The sequence below is a fragment of the Danio rerio genome, chromosome 17 (assembly GCF_049306965.1).
Source record: "Danio rerio strain Tuebingen ecotype United States chromosome 17, GRCz12tu, whole genome shotgun sequence".
In the NCBI taxonomy this organism is placed as follows: Eukaryota; Metazoa; Chordata; class Actinopteri; order Cypriniformes; family Danionidae; genus Danio; species Danio rerio.
This window is the reverse complement of record NC_133192.1, coordinates 25,668,786-25,691,401: the sequence shown is the minus strand read 5'-3', so window position 1 is coordinate 25,691,401 and position 22,616 is coordinate 25,668,786. Positions and strand designations below refer to the sequence as shown.

The following is a 22,616-nucleotide window of genomic DNA, read 5'->3' as shown; positions in this document are numbered from 1 at the left end:
CCTATTAGCGTTCACACCGGCCGCTGTCTCTCTCTTTCTCCCTGTCCTTTTTTCATGCAGTTCCTCTCTCTCCCTCCTTCTTTCACGCCGATCGCACTCGTTCCAATTCATTCCCCACTAAGTGCTGCTGCTGAGGGCCCCAATTGAAAAGGTGGAGCTCGAGCCACACAAGCCTGAAAGGGCAGAGAAGAGAGAGAGGGAGGGAGGGAGAAGGGCAAAGGAAACCTGGATCTGTTATTCTTGGGACATGCACTGGGAAAAGCAAAAAGAGAAAGGATGAGAGAGGCGAAAGTGGCAAATTATGAATGGCCCATGAATATCAGTGCTTCTGAATCAACAAAGAGCAGCCAGCGAGCGAGCAAGTGAGGTAAAGACAGAGAACTAGGGAAAGAGAGAGAGAGAGAAGGAGCTAAAGGCAGTGGCGTTTCACCCTGCGGTTTTGGCTCTTGGCTAATTAACCACAGAAGTTAAATTAAACCACCCACAGGAGAGAGGGAGAGAAAGAAAGAAAGAGAAAGGCAGAGAACGAGCGGGGGTCCTTGCTCCATCTGATCTGGTCCCCTCCATGTCACAGAGGTCAGCTGAAACAAAACGGACGGAGCCCCACGTAAGAGCCCCCAGTATGAGCTGGGCTCGAGTCTCTATTGTCTCCAAACTAACAATGGAGCTCCGAAAGAATTTCTCTTTCTTTTCTTTTGTAAGAAGCCTTTTGTGAAGTGAAGCACTTTGGTGTTGGAAGAAACTGAAGGGTTCGGAGTCACCCAAAGGGGTAGAGAGAGGGAGGGCAGAGTCGCCCTTCCACTCGTTCGCTGGAGTGTTTTGCATAATTGTAACATTCTATTCTTGTAATTATCCTCTGATGTGCACCCTGATAATGTCTTCACTAATTCATTTAGCCGTATTTCCTTGACTTTTCTCTTTTTTTTTTTTAATGTGCCGATTAATTAATTAGATCATAATTGTGATCATATGCTTGCTTTGTTGGTTAACGGGGCGTATGCACGTGCGTGTGTTTGCCTGATCGGAGGGGGCCGGAGTTCATTTCGACGATTAGACGTGAGACGCTGAGCTGATATTGGCTGGTTTCCGTGTCGAGATGGATAATGAACTCTGTAAGACCCTCTGATAAACACCTTCCTCAAACACTCACGTGGATTACAGGTGTGATCCTTCAGAATTGTCTTGGCACTTGAGCGTAAATGTGCAATTGTGCATGTAACGCTTCTCTCTCCCTCGCTCTGCTCCACTGGTCCATTAATTTTAAACTCTTTTTCTGACGCAGAGCGAATATCAAGCATCATCGCTGGACCAGCTGTTTATCCTGTCTCCATATGCCTCTCCAGTCAAAAATAACACTAAAAGGCCGTTTATCCGCATTTGAGCTTTTAAAGCTCTTAAATAAATAAGATTAGACCAGATCCTGTGTCCTGTGTAAGCTGTGGTGAATAAGAGGTATAATATCTGATTTATGTACAGAATTATTGTCATCCCTCTTAGATGTCTGGATTCACACAGTTTTTCTCTGTCAGTCTCTCTGTTTCTTGGCCTTCCTCTATTTTTCGATCCATCTCTTTTTTTGGCTTTGAGAGCATTATGTTCTTCTTAAACAAGCTGAATAAAAGTCTTTAGACACAGTACTAATTTCCAGTGCTAATTGTCAGTCTTTATCAAAAACATGATGCCCTCAGAATGCTCTCTGTATCTCTGTGTGGTTGCGTCTGATTTTTCATTCTGTACATGTGGTTATGGAAATGTAGGTATTATTAAAATTCACAGGGACTAAAAGTTCATGCCTGATTCAGGGATTCACTCTGTGACTAAAATGTGACAAATTATTTGCAATGATATTGTAAAATTAAATAAATATTTGTCAATCAAATGTATCTTGTGGTTTCAAATAGATTAATGAAACAGTCTAGAACTTACATGGTAGTCAACAACAGGGTTGTTATAGTTAAGTCAAAGACACTTTAAGGCAATTAATTTCACTTGGCAGCCATCTTTAAAACGCCTCTCGGGCAGTATGTTCGGGCATTCTGTCTAAATGGGAAAACATGAAATTCTTCAAAACTGATTGCCAGGATTACGATTACTTTACATGTTTGGAACCACCAATAAAACTAAGCAAGAACTGTCTGATAAACTTTGTTTATAAACGTTCAAATTAAACAAAATCGCCATATTTTCAGGTTACCCGAGCTAATGCACAGATCACGACACTAACCTAATTTATGGCATACACATGGCATACGTATACAGTACATATTATCATCCTCTTGATAATGATCGCCTGATCACGCTGCTTATCTGAAGTAATTCACAACCTTATGGCAAATCTCTGCAACTAAAACTATAACTAGAACTATAAAGCCTAAATTATTAAGTTTACAATAAAGTTTAATATGCTAACTTTAGGTTTTTTGCATTGCTTTATTATTCTGTCTATAATTCATGCATTACATTTGCTGGATCTGTGTATGTGTACTTGTTAATATGGTTTACAAGGACAAAATTTACAAAAGAAGTTTACAAATTTTTATATTGACATGGTATAAAAATTACTTTAAGGTGGTTTACAAGGACATGTGTCCTTGTAATTTGAAATCCTTAAAAAGCATTTTTCCTTAAATCCTTAAAGTCTTTTCACATTCAGATTTTGCCACAGGTTTCCTGTGAATATTGGGTTTATCTTTAGGGGTAGGAGTGTAATATGTTAAGTGGTTTTTACAGTATAAAATATGTTATATTTTGTAAACCACATATACAAGTGTGTGGGTGTGTGTTATACCTTGTATTCCTGATATTGTGGGGACATTTTTGGTCACTATTAGGAAGATGGCTCATAAATCACATAATTAAATATGTTGATGTAAAAAGGCTGATTGTTTCATGTAAAGTTTGTGTTTTAGGGCAGGGGGATATAATAATCACTGCTTTTAGGGTACTCATAAAGCTAGCTGTACAAATGAATGTGTGTTATATTTTTACTTAATAAAGGTATGTTTGGTATTAAAATGTTATGGTTCAGTTATAAACTACTGTATATGTTTGCTCTTTTTTATTTAGACAGATGTAAGCATACCGTTAGTATTGAATGATTCTTTATTTTCAAACTAAAATAGTCATTTGACTCTTAAATTCATCCTCGTTTAAGGTCTGTCGGCCTGTGATGGTTTAGTGTGATTGTTTGAGTCGTGAGGTTATTGGCTCTCATCTCTGAGCCTGTGAAGAGCTAAATCAAGTCCCGTTTGATGTTTGTAAGTCACTCTTAGCGCCTCCCTCCTCATTTCATCAGACTTGCAGAGTCCGGTTGACAATACAGGCATTAGTGCTCTGCGGGTCCGACTGTGCTGTATTCAGCCTCACTGCAGCTCTGACTGATGTCTCTGAAGCGGAAGGATGGGTTTAGCGTTTAAACGGACAGACACAGAGGATCTTATTAGTTCAGAGTCAGAGCTGAGCTCCGCTCCCAACTTTCACTTTAATTTACCCATGAATGAGCTCTTCAAAGATGGTCAAATGTAGTCTGTCAGATACATTATTGTATGTTCTTCCATCATGTGTGAACATCTGAGGATCTTCTCTACTGCTACATAAAGATATTTGGTTGAATAAGTTAAAGTAAATCATATTCTTTGAAATAAAATAAAGAAAGGCAGAATATATTGGATTTTTGGATTCTCTTAAATTTGATTGGATGAGTATCATTTGAATAAGAGAAATTAATGCGACCAAATATGACTATCATCAGTAGAAATTTTTGTGAAATTATTTTGTTATTATTTTATTATTTGTTTTGTGTTTTTTCTTTTGTTGCTGTCTTTGTATTTAATTTTATTTGATTATTTTTATAATATTATAATAGTTATGTTTTATTATTTGAATTCATTTTTTGTTTTACATTCTCAGTCGGCCTATATACTAGTGTATTCTTGAATAAACAGCTTGCTTTATGATTCAAATGATCTTTTTTTAAATGATGACTTTTAGTTTAACACACCAAAGATTGTCAGTAAAGCATGTCTAGTGTCATTATTGCACACAGACTTTCTCTGAGCAGTCGGATGGGCTTTATCTCTGTCGTGTGTCTCAATCCGGCATCCATTTTGCTGGGACTAATGGTGTGACATTTAAAAACATGTTTGTGGGTTAATGGAGGTCTCCTGACTGCATGAGGCTTTATAATAGATATATTATAGTCTATTCTCTGGGATGAGAGGGCTCATATTTAAGAGAGAGAAAGTGTGTGTGTGTGTGTATGTGTGTGTGCATCACACACCCACCTGCTCGTAATGACAATAGTTTAAACATGAAGAGCATCACTCCTGCTTTTTAAAAGATGACACATGCCTTTCCCCGCATCTTTGTGCTTTTTGAAACCAGTATGATTGCATCCAGTCAGAGTTCAGGGAGAAAGAGAAAAGGAGGGAGGATGACATAAAGGCAACCGAACAAATGAGCAAGACTGATTTTTGAAAGTTTGATACTTTTATCTGTTTTTTTTTCTCTCCTCTGAAACTTCAAACAGGTTATTTAATCTATTCTCTCTCCTGTTCTCCTGCAGCCTCTCTTCGCTGCTTCTCTCTCTTCGAAGCAGAGCACAGAAATGAAAAAGGGAAAAAACTGAAGTATTGTCATGTGAGCTGAGATTAATTTTAGATTGCTCTGCTGTTCTGCTTTACCTTCAAAGGACCTCCATTACGTGGCAGCAGATAAGGGTGAGGTGGTGTTAGCCGCTGTAGCCAAGAAGAAGGCTAATGAAATAGACGCAGAGGCACAAACATCAGCACCAGGTGAGAGAATTATTCACACTGTGTTAGTTACAATAAAAATTCAACAAAATCTCATCTTATGTGTGATTAATATGCTTCATAAGTGCAAATGATCACTCTTTAATCTACTCTTTGAAAAAAAAAGTAAATGCAGCAAGTTTATATTAGAGAACACACATTCACTAAGAGTGTTGCTTAATCAGTCTACCTCATTCAATGAATCAACCTAATTACTGATTAATAATAGAATGCAATCTGATATTTTATATGGCCATTCAAAATAAGGCATTTATGTTCCTACGAAATTAAAACAAAAAAAATGTTAGTAGTTAGTTTTAGTCTGTTATTTTTAAGGACATCTATATGTTGGTGTGCTCCAAAACAAAATTAAACGGATATAAACATCTAAAGCTTGCAGTTTGTCACTTTTGTCTAAATGAATTAATGGTTTGTTTCACATCAGCTCAAACTTTAGTTTCTCATCAAAGCTTGAAAAATCAAATGCTCTCTAGTCATGTCCCGCCCCCTTCAAGATGCTTTTCATTTGCTTTTCATTTGATGCGCTTCAGCTCAACCACTCACCGGTAGAGCTGTGAGAAAAACAAAACGCTATTGGCTACTTTTTTAAAAGGGGACGGGCTACTCAATATCCCACCCTTGCTCAATTTTTCAGTTGAGATTACGTCAAACATTGAATAAAATATGCAAGGGACCTTTAATATGTGCTTTTAAAACAATAAAACAATCAGTATTCTAGTAACATACATAAAACACGAATATGGGTATCGAAAAACGAGTTCCTAGATCTAAAGTGTTTTCGAAGATTATTTAAGGCAGAAATGTGTTATTTCTGTGCCTCCTACATCATTAGATGAAATTACACAAATATTGGCTGTTATCAGGGTTTTTAACTTTGCAAATATAATAATAATAATAATAATTCCTTACATTTACATAGCGCTTTCCTAGACACTCAAAGCGCTTTACACATTGGGGGGAATCTCCTCATTCACCCCCAGTGTGCAGCATCCACCTGGTCACTAACACCACTTCCAGCAGCAACCCGCAGCCCTGCTTAGCTTCAGTGGGTGACCATGTGAGAGTTGTGGAGAGCAAGCTGCCGCCAGTATTTTTTTTATCACTGATAAACTAAATATCAATTGAAGTTAATTAGTTTGAATTATTATAATTTTTATTATTTTTTAAATATAATAGCCATGGCGACGCAGTGGCGCAGTAGGTAGTGCTGTCGCCTCACAGCAAAAAGGTTGCTGGTTCTAGCCTCGGCTGGGTCAGTTGGCGTTTCTGTGCGGAGTTGGCATGTTCTCCCTGCGTACACGTGGGTTTCCTCCGGGTACTCTGGTTTCCCCCACCATTCAAAGACATGTGGTACATGTGAATTGGGTAGGCTAAATTCTCCGTAGTGTATGAGTGTGAATGGGGATATATGGATGTTTCCCAGAGATAGGTTGTGGCAGGAAGGGCATCCGCTGCGAAAACCATGTGCTGGATAAGTTGGCGGTTCATTCCGCTGTGGCGACTCCAATTTAAAGGGCACCTAGGTTACCCCTTCTTTCAGATTTTATACAAGTTTTGCGTCTCTAGAATGTGTATATAAAGTTTCAGATCAAAATACCCATCAGATTTTTCATTATACCTTTTACAAGATGCTGTTTTATACTAATTTCCAGCAGGGGGTGGTTTTGTCGTACTGCGCCTTTAAGACGAGTCTTTCCCGCCCACTATTTCTACATGCCTCCTCCCTCAGCTGCGTCAGACAACAGACAGACTTAAAGGAAGAAGGTCTCACGTAGCGTTTGTGAGATACTACAGTAAGAACTAACCTTTACTAATCAGTATTGTGAAGTTGCATTGATGAGTCACACACAATATCGTTACAAAGTAACGCGCACGCCCGCGCACACACACACACACACACACACACACCGCAGATGACACACACACACACACACACACACACACACACACACACAGGCAGGCAGGCAGGCAGGCAGGCAGACAGACAGAGCGCGCTTAGCTTAGTTAAGGCTAACCTCAAGTACTGTGTGAATATCTGTTATGCTAATGTACAAAATAAACCTGATTTAACTTCCACAAACCGGGATTGAAGCGTCTCCTTTTATAATTGTTCTGACACACGGCTGTGCTGATGAAGTAAAGTTGAAGTAAAACGCTGTAATTAATTACACACATACTCTGTTTTAAAACACTTTAAACATGTGAAACTTACTCTTAATCACATTTGATGATGATTGCTGATCCTAGCGAACAGAACAGAGCTTTTATTCCCGGTTGCTTTGCGTATGTCTGTCTGGTCTTGTTGACATACACGCGACTACCGGAACATGTTAATGCCCGCAGCTGTCAATCAATTCGGTGGGCGGGGGGATCGCACACCTACGTAATGGTGCGATCAATTTGAAAACAGCTCCAATTGGCCGACCCTTTTTTTTGTAGTTAAATTGAAAAAAAAAGACTGGGTGTGTTCATATCACCCCAGTATGACGGTCTATACACTATACCAACACTCAGATCTGTCCAAACAGCTTAAAAAGTAGATTTTTTACCATAGGTGCCCTTTAATAAAAGGACTAAGCCAAAATGAAAGTGAATGAATGAATGAATGAATATGATAGCCATGTTAATAAAGATGTTTTAACTTTTTGATTGTAATTTATGATATTGTTGTTTTACGAGTCCCTTATCCAAAGAGCACTGACCCATTCATTACCGCTGAAACACTTTTTGTTTGATTTTGGATTATAATTTTTTTTTATTTGCTTTTTGGCAAACTTTTTTTTTTTTCAAAACCACTTACCCTTATTAGAGAATCGAACCAACAGATTTAGGTTTGCTAATGTCAAGCTAATTTTTTTATTTCCTGTTTTTATACTAAAAAAGTTTAATTAAGTCCTGTTTTAAATATGTTTTACAGCTGTTTTAAAATCTACAATGATATTATTAATATTATTAATAATAATTATGTTATATTAGCATCATTATTATTAATAATATTATTGTAGATTTTTAAAACAAATATACTGATGTACTGTAACACAGTCATATCAGTAAGCATGTATGGTCTTAATATCATGGATGTTATGAAATATTTATATTTTAGATAGCATATTAAGTATAAGCAAATCCATCATTGTGGAAAAAGTGAAGTGGACATGCTGAAAGATAATGCATATTTACTCTTTAACAGTATATGGTGCCTATTTTACTGCAGGAATACAGCTGGATCCCCATTACTAAAACCCTTGTTTTCTATTGACTTGACGAACACATCACTATAGTAAAGATGAAATGTTGTCACAGAAAAAAAAATTCTTTGGTTTTCCATTTACAGCCATTGCTTATTCCATATATTCCATGCAGAATTTACTCCAGCACTGAGTTCAAAACACATATAGAGTTAATTCATTCATTCTTTCACTATATGACATAACACGTATGTGACCCTGGCAGTGGCACCACTGGGAAATTAAAAAAAGTCATTAGATTTCATAATGTTTAATCTCTTATGTAATTATATTTCACTTTTTTGTGCAGATATAGAGCAGACTTTGATTCATTCACATTGTTAATTGGCTGAATTGGACTGGTTTAAAGAGCACTGACCTCAGCTCTGATATTCAGTTTCCAGCTGACCTGATGAGGACAGCGATTTTCAACATGTATTTCCTAGGCCAGCAGGACAGCCAGACATTCAAATGAGAGAGAGACATGCAGAAAGGAAAGAAAAGAAAAGCGAGAGGGAGATGAGGGATGACAGAAGTGCTTTGGCTAACAGGTGTACAGATGAGACAAGGGAGGTGTTTAGCTTCTAATAAGGGGGTGAAAACTTGAGGGTGTGTGTGTGTCTGTGTGTGTGTGTGTGTGTTTCCCACCCTGTCTGCCCATAAGCCTCTTAATTATGTCCTTGATGATTTCCCTGCTCTCTCACCCCGAGCAGACTTTAGCCTTGGAAGGAACTGCTTAAGAGCGTGAATGTAAAAGGAACAGATGGACAAAATAGTCTGTTTGGGGGCATTTTACCACTGTTAATAGTTAAAATGTTGCAATTAGAAGTCATTGCCTGGGATTTTTTTGTAGTGCAAGATACTCATTTTCAGATTCTCTCTTTTTGTCAATAAACTCTGTATATGTTTTCAGGTCAGTAACTTCTTTAAGGTGCTGATTTTGGATGTTTGTATTGAGGGATTATTGTTGAATAGAAGAATATTTAGAACAAATTCTGTTGGGCAGTGTGGAAGATTGTAAATAGGGAATGAGAGCAATTGGATTCGGCATTGTGCAGTGTATTAAAAAGACAAGGTGTCTTGTTTACATTTGGCCAGCCTGAAGCAAACGTCTCACACTGTCAGCCAACCATGACTTTAAAGGAGAAACACACACGCACTCACATTAGAAATTCAAAAGAGACTTAATATTCACACATAATGTGACTGTTCTCATAAATAAAACAAAGCTCAAAGTGTCAGACAGCTTTAAGGGTATTGATCTGCTGTAGCTGTTCCTGGATGATTATTAACTGACTGTTTATTGCCCCAAACGGACAACCTCTTAAACTAATGTAATAAAGTAGGGATGGTAGTAATAATATGTATAAATGATGATGATATGATACACACTCACTGGCCACTTTATTAGGTGCACCTTACTAGTACCGGGTTGGACCCCATTTTTCTATTAGAACTGCGTTGATTCTTCATGGCATAGACTTTTCCTTGGCATAGATTCAACAAGGTACTGGAAATATTCCTGAGATTTTGGTCCATATTTACATGATACCATCACGCAGTTGCTGCAGATTTGTCAGCTGCACATCCGTTATGCGAATCTCCCATTTCACCACAGGGTGCTCTGTTGGATTGAGGTCTGGTGACTGGAGGCCATTTGAGTACAGTAAACTCATTGTTTTGTTCAAGAAACTAGTCTGAGATAATTTGCACTTTATGACATGGCGCATTATCCTACTGGAAGTAGCCATTAGAACATGGGTGGGAAAACTCAGTCCTGGAGGGCCGGTGTCCTGCATATTTAAGCTCCAACACTAATCAAACACACCTGAACATGCTAATCAGTGTCTTCAAAATCACTAGGAATCTATAAGCAGGTGTGTTTGATTAGAGTTGGAGCTAAACTGTGCAGGAGACTGGCCCTCCAGGACCGAATGTGCCCACCCCTGCATTAGAAGCTGGGTACACTGTGGTCATAAAGGGATGGACATGGTCTGCAACAATACTCAGAGGGGCTGTGGCATTGGCACAATGCTCAATTGGACCATTCTCTGTAAACCCCAGATATGGTTGTGCATAGAAATCCCAGTGGATCAGCAGGTTCTGAAATACTCACACCAGCCTGTCTGGCACCAAAAACCATACCACGTTTAAAGTCACTTAAATCAGCTTTCTTCTTCATTCTGATATTTGGTTTGAACTGCTGCAGATCGTCTTGACCATGTCTACATGCCTAAATACATTGAGTTGCTGCCATGTGATTGGTTGATTAGAAATTTGCAACTTACAGTTGGAATATAATTGGGTATATGCAGAGCTAGTGCTGTTCCCATGCTAATACACTTCCGGTGACCTGTTATTGTGAACTTTTTTCCATTTTATACGGTTCCTTATACAGCATTGATGTTGTAATGTCATAAAAATACATTCAGTTAAATAAACTTTAGCATTTATTTAGTTGCTCAAGCGTAAAATGAGACAAAAAGCCGTTTACTCGCACGCGCCCGTCAGAATCGGCAGACTAACGCAGAAGTTCCATTGAATATAATGGGGTAAAATAAATGCTCATATTATAAAGATATGGCGGGGGATATGTAATTTAATGCAGTGCTTCTTGTACAATCTGAGACCCACTTTAAATCGGATATCACTCAGCTAGTGGAGATCGCTGATTTTTAAAGAAAACAGACCTTAAACGCACCGGATTTTGCATTGGCATTCACTTCGCCGGAATCGCTTAACCCAGGTTACTGGCAAATTAAAAGTCCTATTAGCATGCTTTGGCATATACCCCATTTCATTTTACCAATGCATTGTAAAAACAAAAGCTCACATTAAATAAAGTATAAACTGTTACTAAATTGCAGTGATTCATTGTTATTTTATCGCTTTCCTTTGTATTTTTTTGCTGACAATCTCTTGAACATTTCTCACTAAGCATGTTTCCTATGTCATCTCATATGACATGACACAGAGAACAGAGAAATGTTTTATGCTAATATATGCTAAGTAAACATACATCGCAAAATAGCTTGAATAAAGGACACAGTATGCATTTTGTAAGTATGTTTTGTAAAAAACTTACGAATATTATCTGAAGTTTGCCTAGAATTTGATGTCACAAGTTAAGCATAATTAAATTGCACTTTTTTAAATGTAAATTTTCTTATATACCAACATACTTAATCAATGCATTAACCTAATAGCACTAAATTATTTTAATGCATTTTTATGAAGAAAAAAGTCTTCATCTCCCTGCACAGACAACCCAGTCATATCTATGCAATTTTGCGTTTTTGTAACAAAGATGATCAGTGCCCATTGTCTTCTTGAGAAGTGTGTTGATTTGGTGAGAGAGGCAATTGTATAGGAAGACTCTGAGAAGAGTGTGCGTTTGCGTCTCATCTATAAGATGATTCCTCACATACACACTCATGCGCTGTAGGGTGTTCCCTGAGATCAAGTCTCACTTAGTGTCTCTTGTTCGATGTAACCTTCACAGTCTCTGTCTAGGAGAGTCGTGTTCAAGACGCCCATGTATTACACAATATGTCATGTTCTGTCTGCCTCTCTCTCTCTCCCTCTGTTTCATACAGAAGAGCTTCTACATTTCAAAGATTCAGCATGTTAAACTGTTTCCCCTCTGGGTACGGTGGGATTTTGTGTGTGATTTCAGATGAGTGTCAGTCAGCGTATGGAGGGCAGAGTGGAGTCAAACTACCAGCAACCATTAGCGAGAGAAATGTTCATGACCTCAAACACTGGAGCACTGCATCAAGGTGTGTGTTTAAGATTTTATATTCAAGAATAGTATACTCAAAAACAAAAATTTAGCTTCAATATACTCCCCCCTCAGGCCTTCCAAGATGCGGGTGACATTTTTCTTCATTAAAACATCAAAGATTTTTAGCTAAAACTGACCTTGGTGATTCATAAAATGCAAGTCAGCGGCTATTAAATCAAACCTTTTGTTTGTCTTGATAGACCTTCTCTAATAATATTTTAGAAAAGCAAATCAAAGTGCTAAGCATATTTATGAAACACAATGCCAGGTTTATTAGAAGATTGGAAGGCTAGGTAGAGAAAAGGTTTTAACAGAAAAAAAGGTTTTCCTTTTAAAAATAAGAACCTTAACACAAGGTCATATTTGCCCCATATTTCAAGATTAGTTACAATCTTTATAATTTATAAACCAAATGCTAAATGTGCTTAGTAGTAACAACACTTAGTAGTGTTTTGAAATCCAATTTTGGAGAAAGTACATTTTATTAAAAAGTTAAATTTATTGTCTTGCACTACATTTATTTTAAAGTAATTAAATGGGTTAGTTTCTTTTTTTAATAAAGTAATGCATTGCATTACTTTTGCTGTACTTTTTTCATCTGGCCTGGGAATGCTTATTGGTAATAATATAAAAACCTTTATTTTTGACAAATGTAAGGCCCTTTTACACCAAAAGTGAAATGATTAAACCTCAGGCTGAAGGAAATTGATGTAATCTCTGTATAGTTTAGCTCGAACTAAAATTTCAGATTTGCTTTATTTTCAGGACTGTGTGACAAATAAAATGCATTCAAAGTATTCAATAAGAATTGAGTTTGCATATCACAGTTTCTAGTCATTTTAGAGGATACTGAACCTGTTGGGGAAAGGTTTAAGGCAGAAATTTAGTAAATGTTAACACATCTTACACAACAAATACATTTGGGGTTACTCCTGTTTCACTCCACAAAGGGACAGGAAATCTGACAAAGTAACTGGAGTTACTTTTTTGGAAAATAAATGAAAATGTATCATGTTACTTTACTATTTAATTAAAAAAGAAATTAAGTTAAAGTACTTAAGTTACTTGTAGTGTATTACCCTTAACATTGGCAAAATCATGCAACTGATTTGTGAAATGTAAGTAAACTCTCCTTGATAGTATTGAGAACCACCTTAACCAGCACATTGACTTGATGAGTTGAACTTAGAAATAAGTGTCATTTGCAAAATGTCAACAAATGTATTGCAACAAATGTATTATTCTCATCTAAAATAATGTTTGATTCTCATACGATATCATTATTTCCTCTGCTATTTGTAAATGTATGTTTTGGAGAATAATGGCTTAATTTTATAAATTTGTAGAATCCCATTTGTATGTTTTTGTGTTATCTGCTCACGGCAAATGGTTATGTTTTGGGGTGGGCCTTTGAGCTTTTTCTTAAAGATTGTGCATTTTTTCTATGAAAATTATTTTAATTGAGATTACAAATGTAATTTATGTGGACCAGCCACTAATTTGTCAGTCATGTTTTTTTCTTGAGATCAGGTTAGTTTAAAAATGTAACTTGTCAAGTTCAATCATTCAGTGACTAATGGCCTATTTTCAGTTTGTTCCTCTGAAGCATCACAGCAAGTCAATTTTTTTGTGTGTTATATGAGGGGTGTCCTATTGTCTGATCCTGCCTCTGCTTCCACTGCTGCTGACGGAAGGACCATTGACTCTTGTGTTCACTCTCCTTCTTTCTGTCGCTCTTAAGCTCCCTCGATCTCCTTCAAATCCTCCCTTTCCCATCAGCCACTTCCGAGCGGATGGCCGAAAGAGGATGGGCTGGGATTAAAGTTTTTTTAAAAACTTAAAATAAGGGGTTTGGGGTAATTTGGCAGCCTGAATCCCAGTGTAAAGGCCTGTACTGCAATATGGCCACTTATACAAGACATCAGAGGGAGATGCTCCCACCCAGATAAATAGCAGAGGAAATCCTCTTCTCAGTTTTCCCTTTTTGTGTTTGTTTTTGGAGTTTTTTTTATTCTATTTAACCAGACTAATCTGGTCTCCGATGAAGTTTTATTGTTTCTTATGCCGAGCCAATAAGGCTTAGAGACACTGATTCGAGCTTCATGCTTGCGTTGTGCTGGCAAAGAAAAAAAGATTGGGAGAGTGAGCGAGAGAAGGAGTACAATGACACCGTCGGTTGTACTAAATCCAGCCCTACGCAGGGAGAGAGGCAAAGATGCGGATATCTGGAAAACATCCCGACACACATCTGCTGTCGCATCCTTTCATTCTCACACACACATGCAACGCACTCAGAGAGAGGCGCTCCAGCTCTTGGACCCGTGACACTTTTTGCATCTGAGTGCATCTGTACATGTGTAGTGATGTGTATGTGTTTGTTCGCCTGTTTGTACAGTGTGGGCTGCGCCCCGTAGGCCTTTCTCTCCTCCTCCCTCAGTTCCTTGTAAGCGACGTGCATCACTAAAGGAAATAGAAAAAACACAGAAATTGGACCCCATCTCCGTCGCCGCAGAAAACCCAAATCGCAAAGCCCACAATACGGCTGATAACATTCACACAGTCCTCCACGCTTGCTGGATTTGCCGGTGTGGCATACGGTGGCAGCGGCTGCTCATGTTTTCCGGAATACCCATGAATCCAGGGGAAAGGCCTGACTCCCACACGTCAGTGCTCTGCATTGAGGGTCGGACTTGACACTGTGTTTGTGAAAGAGACCCAGACCCATCTGCTGTAAATGCTAGTTAGTGTGAACAAAATAGTAAAGCGTTCATACCTCCTGCTCTCTGAATTCAGAAGCCCAGAATATTTCTGTACAGTTTTCACAGTTAGCAGAGAAACATGTGAAACTGCTCTTGACTATAATCATCTTTTAGTCATGTAAAGTGGCCAGAAAAGTAGTTCAGTATTTCAGTAATTACTTAAGAGTTTAGGATTGGATCTTTATTGCAGTTATTAATATGTTTTTAGCTTGTTATTTGTTTTGCAATGATTCTTTGAATTCCAACTGATGCTGTGTGTTGCTTGTTGTGCTACCACTCGCAAAATGTCCACTATTTGACCAGAACCACACTGAAAGAAGACTTTGCCTGTCAGATAGTGACCATCTTTAGCTTTGATTGCATTGTCAGTCATCAGCATTGTTTCAACAATTGTATGCAATCTATGCAAAGATTATATATTAATCAACAGTGGCATTATTTTTTGTATTAATATTGGGAGAATCTCCACTTTTTATAAGACTTTAGCAGTATGTTATTTTCATGTAGGAATTCAAAACCTTTTTTTTTTCTGGTCAAAAACTTTCAACCTAAAATATTTGTACTTCTTCACTGAAATACTTTCAAACCTTTGCATGTTTACAGTTCTCTAACTTTTAAGTGAGTTTTACTTTTTTACGTTGTTACAATTTAATTTTATATTCATCAAACTGATGTAATTTGGTGTGATGTTTGATGTGCTTTGGTAATGGCAAAGAATGAAATGTATTTTATGTTTGTATTTTAGATTAATAGTTGTATAAAAGTTAGGTCAAAAGTAATCAAAAAGTACTTGTCATTTTCCTTCTTTTTTTATATTAATAATGGGAGAACCTTCACTTTCTACTCCAGCACATCCTAATTAGACTTTCATTGTAGTTCAGGTCACCACTATTCATAGGGGTATTCATAGTTTAGTCACATCCCGTTTAAATCACTGTAATTCCCTTCTGTTTGGCCTCCCTAATAAAACCGTTCATAAATTACAACTGTACAAAACACTGCAGCCCGTATTATCACAAACACCCACTCTATCGGTTACATCCCACCCATTCTACAACAGCTTCATTGGCTTCCCATCTTTTTCAGAATTAATTATAAAATACTTCTTCTCACTTTTAAAGCCATCCATAGTCTTGCTCCTCCATACCTTACTAGTCTTGCTCATATCTCCACACCCTCTCGAACACTCAGATCTTCTTCTTCTTCTTCTTCTTCTTCTTCTTCATCTTCTTCTTCACCATGGGGAGGGGGTCTTCAGCCACTCGGCTCCTCAGCTTTGGAATTCACTCTCTCCTGATCTCTGTAATCTAAACTCTTACAACTTAAATCTGAACTCAAAACACATCTGTTTAAAGCAGCCTACTTTCTTAAACTCAGCTACACTTTTTTAAAAATTGTATTGTATCCTTTGACTTTTTGATATTGTGTTTTTATTTGGACTGACGGTCCTTGCTGTCTTGTACGATGACCTTGAGTGTCAAGAAAGGTGCCTTCAAATATAATGCATTATTATTATTATTATTATTACCACTGATACATTAGTGTGAACAGGATGGTAAATCATTCATATATTACTTTTTGTCTTAATGCAGAAGACAATAATAGTCTGTGTGTACTGTATGTGTGTTTTAAAGTCCTATTTTAGTCTGTGATTCCAGCCTCTCTTTTCCGCAATAGGGCTGGAGAAACATCTTCCTCTAAGGCTCAGGATGACCTCTCCAACACACAGACAAGTCACAGCAGCTGGCCTTGGAAACACACAGGTGTGTTCTTTTGTGTCCTTTTGAGTAAATATACTGCTCTCAAAGTAGATACAAAAGTAACAGGGTTGAATGAGTTCATTGTTCTCAGTATTTGGATGAAAGCGTACGACTTGTTTTTCCACGTTGAGCTTTATGGACATCGTTTATGGCAACTGTGTGTTTTACTGCTGTAGATAATTCCTTCATTAATGCCCTGCGAGTGATATCTTCCCCTCTGTTTTGCCCCTCTCAAAAATAGGTTCAAGTTGACTGCCTTTTTTTCTGCTTGTATTGTACTTAGCTAATCACCCTAAAACACGGACGTTTTATTCTTTTCTGTCCGCAGAATAATTAAACTTTTTCCCATACATATTTATTGGACAGTACAGACTGTAGGCTATTACAGACATTTACATCAGAATTTTAATACATGCATAATCCTGAATGCTAATGGCACAGTCATAATTTAGCATGAAGAAACCCTCCTCCAGTTGAGCTGCAGAGGATGCTTGAACTCGTCTCCTCCACCCACTCACACATACAGTACTCTTACACTAGATTACTGACAGATCAGCACTCAGTCTCATCACCTGATCAAGTGTGACACTCAAGGTGAGGAGATGAAGGACATCTTAAAACTTTTAAACACTTTTGTGTGATCTCTCTCCCCCTCTCTCTCTCTCTAGAAATCAACCTTGTTGACCAGAACACCCAGGTAATGCTTTACATTTGTATGGTAACTTGGTATTTTTGTTATTTTAGATTATTTCTTTCCTCCAATTTTTGTATGAGGAACATTTATTGTGCTTTATACAGAATCAGGTTTCAGAATCAGATTCCAAAAAATGAAGTACTTAATAAGTAATTAGGTTATATCGCATTTAAAAATACTCATAATAAAAAATTGATTACATGATTACATATGGCATGTAGTTTTGAAACAATATTATATGTGATAACACTTATTAATAGAGAGTGTTTTCACATATAAAATTGTTTTAAGGTTTGGTAACAAAAACTTAAACAGAAGAAGAAATGATCACAAATGATCAATCAGGCAAATGAGATAACTGGTCACAAACAGCATTCGCTGCAGATTCAATTTGACTACTTGATGGAAAAAACAGCAATTGCAATTTTTAAAGATACACATCCCCTTTACTCGGCTCTTGAAATGTTACTATCAGGACGCAGGTGTAAAATTCTTAAAGCTCGAATCAGGGTTTCTGCAGGGTCTTAAAAAAATCTTAAAATGTCTTAAATCTCAAAATCCAAATTTTAGGCCTTAAAAAGTCTTAAATCTACTGAAATGTTGTGTTGTAGGTCTTAATTTTCTTTTTTTCATTTATTGCTACCCGATCTGGCCAAAACCCATGCAATCAACAGCAATCCATCTCAATAAAACAATAAACTTTTATTTATTTTACTTTTTATTTATTTAACTTTTATTTATCTTTTATTTTTAACTTCCTTTATAATAATGGTTTAATTATTTTCCTTACAATAACATTTGTTTAAAAGTTCTCAGTGTATTTACTGCTGACCTAGACAGATTGTTGTGCATAGATTTAGTTTATTATATTTTTTAAAACATTTTTTCATTTATTATTTTTTAAAGAAAGTTTATGTTGGAAGAAAAGTGTAAGGATACAAGTAGAGCTAGGTTGTTTTTACACAATATTTAAAATATTTTGCTAAGAAATAATCAAATCTTAAATATTTTAATAGTTTATTATGAGAGTATTATTGAATTTTTAAATATATGAAATTATATATATATTTTTTTTTTCCTGAGCCTTTAGCCCTTTATTAGTCTAAAATATAATTCATTATGGTTTAAAAAATGTTTTTAAAAGTCTTAAAAAACCCGCAGAAACCCTGTCAAAGAAATGCTTTTTAAAAAGTCATTTATCCCAATTGCAGTTGTTGGATTAAATCGGATCACTGTTTGATGTGGATCGGGTGGTCGTTAAGAATGATCTGCAGTAATACATATCGAGCCAATTTGTTTTTACATAAGTTGTTAAATTCATGTTGTTGTCTTTATGAGGGCAACACAGTGGCGCAGTAGATAGTGCTGTCGCCTCAGCAAGAAGGTTGCTGGTTGGAGCCTCGGCTGGGTTAGTCGCCGGTTTTGTTTGGGGTTTGCATGTTGTCCCTGCGTGGGTTTCCTCCGAGTGCTCTGGTTCCCCCACAGTCCAAAGACATGCGGTACAGGTGAATTGGGAAGGCTAAATTGTTCGTAGTATATGAGTGTGGGTGAGTGTTCATGGATGTTTCCCAGAGATGGGTTGCAGCTGGAAGGGCATCCACTGCGTAAAAACATATGCTGGATAATTTGGTGGTTCATTCCGCTGTGGTGACCCCAGATTAATAAGCTGAAAAGAGAATGAATGAATGAGTGAGTGAATGAATAAATGTCTTGATGATTATTGTATGGTTGTTTGCAAGTTACCAGTGTTAAAGACAAATTTCCTTTCTGTCCCAAGCAGAACAGACAATAAGGTTTAAACTAAACTAAATCCTGTGTGTTCATTACATGCATTTAATTGGACGTTTCTGTAAAAAATATATATATATTTCAAAACTATAAGACTTCAGCAGTATGTTATTTTCATGCAGGGATCCAAACTTTTTTGTCTAGTCGAACACGTTCAACCTAAAATATTTATTTCACACCTGAAATACTTTTTCAAACATTTGCTTGTTTACAGTTCTCTGACATTTAGGCGAGTTTTGATTTTACATTGTTAGGATTGAATTTTATTTTTATCACACTGATGTAATTTAATGTGACGTGTGCTTTGTTAATAACAAAGAATGAAATAAATTTTACTTCTGTTCGTATTTTATATTAATAATTGTATAACAGTTGGGTCAAACGTAATCAAAAAGTTCTTTTGTAATCTCATTTCATTCATTCATTGATTCATTTTCTTGTCGGCTTAGTCCCTTTATTAATCTGGGGTCACCACAGCGAAATGAACCACCAACTTATCCAGCAAGTTTTTACGCAGCGGAGGCCCTTCCAGCCGCAACCCATCTCTGGGAATAATCCATACACGCTCATTCACACACATACAAACACTATGGACAATTTAACCTACCCAATTCACCTGTACCGCATGTCTTTGGACTGCGGGGGAAACCGGAGCACCCGGAGAAAACCCACGCGAAGGCAGGGAGAACATGCCAACTCCACACAGAAACGCCAACTGAGCCGAGGTTTGAACCAGCGACCTTCTTGCTGTGAGGCGACAGCACTACCTACTGTGCCACTGCCTCGCCTATAATCTCATTATCATTCTGTAATTTGCAGTCAGTAAATAATAATCAAACCTACCCAACACTGGCTTTAAATCGTACATATATTTTTCCAGCTATTATATCAAAGGATGAGTAGATTTTTCCATGAAAATGACTACTTTAAAGTTTTTTATATTGCACTATATATATATATATATATATATATATATATATATATATATATATATATATATATTATATATATATATATATATATATATATATATATATATATATATATATATATATATATATATATATATTAAATATATATATATATATATATATATATATATATATATATATATATATATATATATATATATATATATATATATATATATATATATATTAAGAGTACTGTTTTAATGTAGTATTGCTATTTGATGCTATAATGATGATAATGATGTAGTAATGATATTCTTGTTTTGTTACTTACAGGGTCCTGAGGAGGGGAAACTGAAAGTTATTCATTTCGGTTTAGTGTAAATATACTAATGTTTGTTTTATATATATAGTATAATTGTTTTTGTTAAATATATAGTATACAGTAATTGAATTAATGTGCTTAAACTTTAAATGTTCAAATAAAATATATATATTTGCAGTTCTTTTCGATCTCTTTTGATCATTTCTTTTCAGCTTGATACACTACATTTTTCACTCTCTGATTTGCAAAAGGGGTTGTTAAAAAAAAAAAAAAATCCTGTTTATGGCCAGTTTTGCACAGCCTTGTCGAGTAAAAAAAAATTCTAACCTACTTTTCCACGGTTATTCCTTATTCTGTTTCATACATTCCCAACCCATTTTGGCTGGTGCCAGTCACTATCACACTATCAGAATGGATGTGTTTGAGGGTCTGTGTTATTTTAGCAACACTTGAGTTTCTTTGAGCGTAGAGCACACAGGCCACACTGGTCTCCCTGTGCTTGATCACAGGATCAGTGGTGCGGCTTGTGGGCCGGGTTTAATTCTCCACCTGTTTGGTGTGTGAGATTACATGCAGAAGAAATGCAGCGCATGTCTCTAAAGAGGAGGCTGCTGGTTTCCCCCCACAGTCTTCATACACACGGCCGTGTCAGAACTGTCCCAACTTAATCTGACAGCACCCAGCCATCCATAATCCCTCACTGTATCGTAATCTATTTACTCTGCATTCTAAGAGGATTTGCTTTTTAAAAAAAAAGTATATATACAAGACATATAAATATGAATTGATGCTGGAAATGGAGGCAGGGTCAGGAGAGGAAGCTTTTGTGTTGCAACCTCTGTTTTTATGTCTGCCTATTGCGTATTCTTTGCACGTTTTTAGAAAAAATCTGTTACGTACAGTTGTCACCACATTTTTTTTTTAATTAGTTTTAAAACATTGCTTTATGTGCACATTTAAATCAGAAAAATGCTTCCTTTATGAATGTAAATGTATAGACTAGTAGAAAAAAATATATATATATTTTTTGAAAGCCTCACCAAGGCCATATTTTTGTTTTATGAAAGAATATTTTCCTATACAGGCCCGTAGACAGCCTGGTGGTTCTTTTTTCTCAAAATGTGCACCTTTTTGCAGTAATTTGCCTCATTTTCAGTTTAATTGTTAGATTTAAATACTGAATTTGACTATTTAAGCACTATTTTTAGCTTGTCGGACGGTCATCATAACCACACTTTGAAATACCAAAAATATTTCCTAAATATTTAGAATAAAGAAAAAATTTTTGAAATACAAATTTATCACATCACATATCATTAGAAAAAGGTTTTAAATTAGAAGCTGTGGCCTATTGTAATTTATTAGGCAAATAACAAACTGGCGAGCACATTCCTGAGTCAGAATCTGACGAATTGAATTATAAAAAATTAAAACATAATTATAATAACAGTAATTTAGAGCTTCACACATTTTGTAGCCTCTTGTAAAAAAAGCACATTTGAAAATTCATGGATAACAGCATTAGCCAAAATAGTATTCAGTTTGATTTTAATATGGGTCGCTTTTGGTGTCACACTTTTTATTGGTCATGTTTTCTCTCAAGAATAAGGTCCAAGATTTAGAATAAGTTACTTGTCAAATGTTTTCTTTATTTAAAAACAATACAGTAGCGAAAAATGACTTTGCTTACTGTATGTCACATGTTTTCTTGCACAGCTGGATGTTGGACTCAACATTCAGTGGATTATTTTTACCATTTATGATGGCATAGCAGTCAAAATAGGACAAATGAGCTCATCAATGGGACAAATTCTGGACATTTGTCAGTGAGGGGTTGGTTTTCCGAACCCCCTCTAGCCACAGACTTGATGTATTTTAAAATGAAATGAATTGTGATTCAAAACTGAACAGGTGAGCTGTTGGACAAGAAACATTTCTCTTTATTGATATTAAAAACAGAAATACTCCAAAAAAATTATTCTAAAAATGTGACAATTTTAATACTATGATATTACTTATATAAAAATAAAATATTCACTTTTGAATCAGGTGAATGAAATAGATTAAGATGGAAATCAGTTGTTTTAAATTGAAATAGTTTTTTTTTTATAAGCAGACCATACATACAGTATAATTGTGTGTATTATATGATTCATATAATTTACAACCTTTCATTTCTGCATCAATTATAATACTTAATTGGACTAGCAACCATTAATAATGTCTTCATCTGATAATCGTAGGATTTTTCAAAAGACATCTGTCTTATTTGTATTTTATTTATATTGTGTGTGTGTGTGTGTGTGTGTGTGTGTTTTAATTAGTCTGGCCTCCAGTCACAGACTGAGCGCCAGAAACCATTTTCAGCAGCTCAGACTAAAGCTTAAAAACTTACAATCACACCGGATTATTTGAGAGATCACAGTTTTTCTGTGAATGACAGCCTTGTAATCCTGTGTTGAGTCAAACTAAGAAACTGTTTAGGATCAAACAGCCTTTTTGGCAAAAATGCCGAAATGTGATTGCCACTTAAATGGGTTTGATTTATGACACATTT

At 36.3% G+C, this 22,616-nt stretch overlaps 1 protein-coding gene across 11 annotated transcripts in view; it reads left to right on the top strand.

Annotated features, from left to right (window-relative positions):
• Positions 1–20,240, top strand: part of wdpcp (WD repeat containing planar cell polarity effector) — a 131,330-nt gene extending 111,090 nt beyond the window's left edge. For 5 of the 11 annotated variants that reach the window (XM_073928533.1, XM_068214588.2, XM_073928535.1 and 2 more), the window contains 5 exons: positions 4,691–4,793; positions 11,715–11,817; positions 16,259–16,344; positions 17,010–17,038; positions 20,071–20,240. In XM_073928533.1, coding sequence (XP_073784634.1) covers positions 4,691–4,793; positions 11,715–11,817; positions 16,259–16,344; positions 17,010–17,038; positions 20,071–20,118 — 369 coding nt within the window. In that variant the 3' untranslated portion in view covers positions 20,119–20,240. Of the gene's footprint in view, positions 1–1,282; positions 1,880–4,690; positions 4,794–6,463; positions 6,889–11,714; positions 11,818–16,258; positions 16,345–17,009; positions 17,039–20,070 lie in introns of those variants that run through there. The other 6 variants (XM_073928538.1, XM_073928540.1, XM_073928539.1 and 3 more) reach the window with 2 other exon arrangements.
• Positions 20,241–22,616: the final 2,376 nt, after the last annotated feature.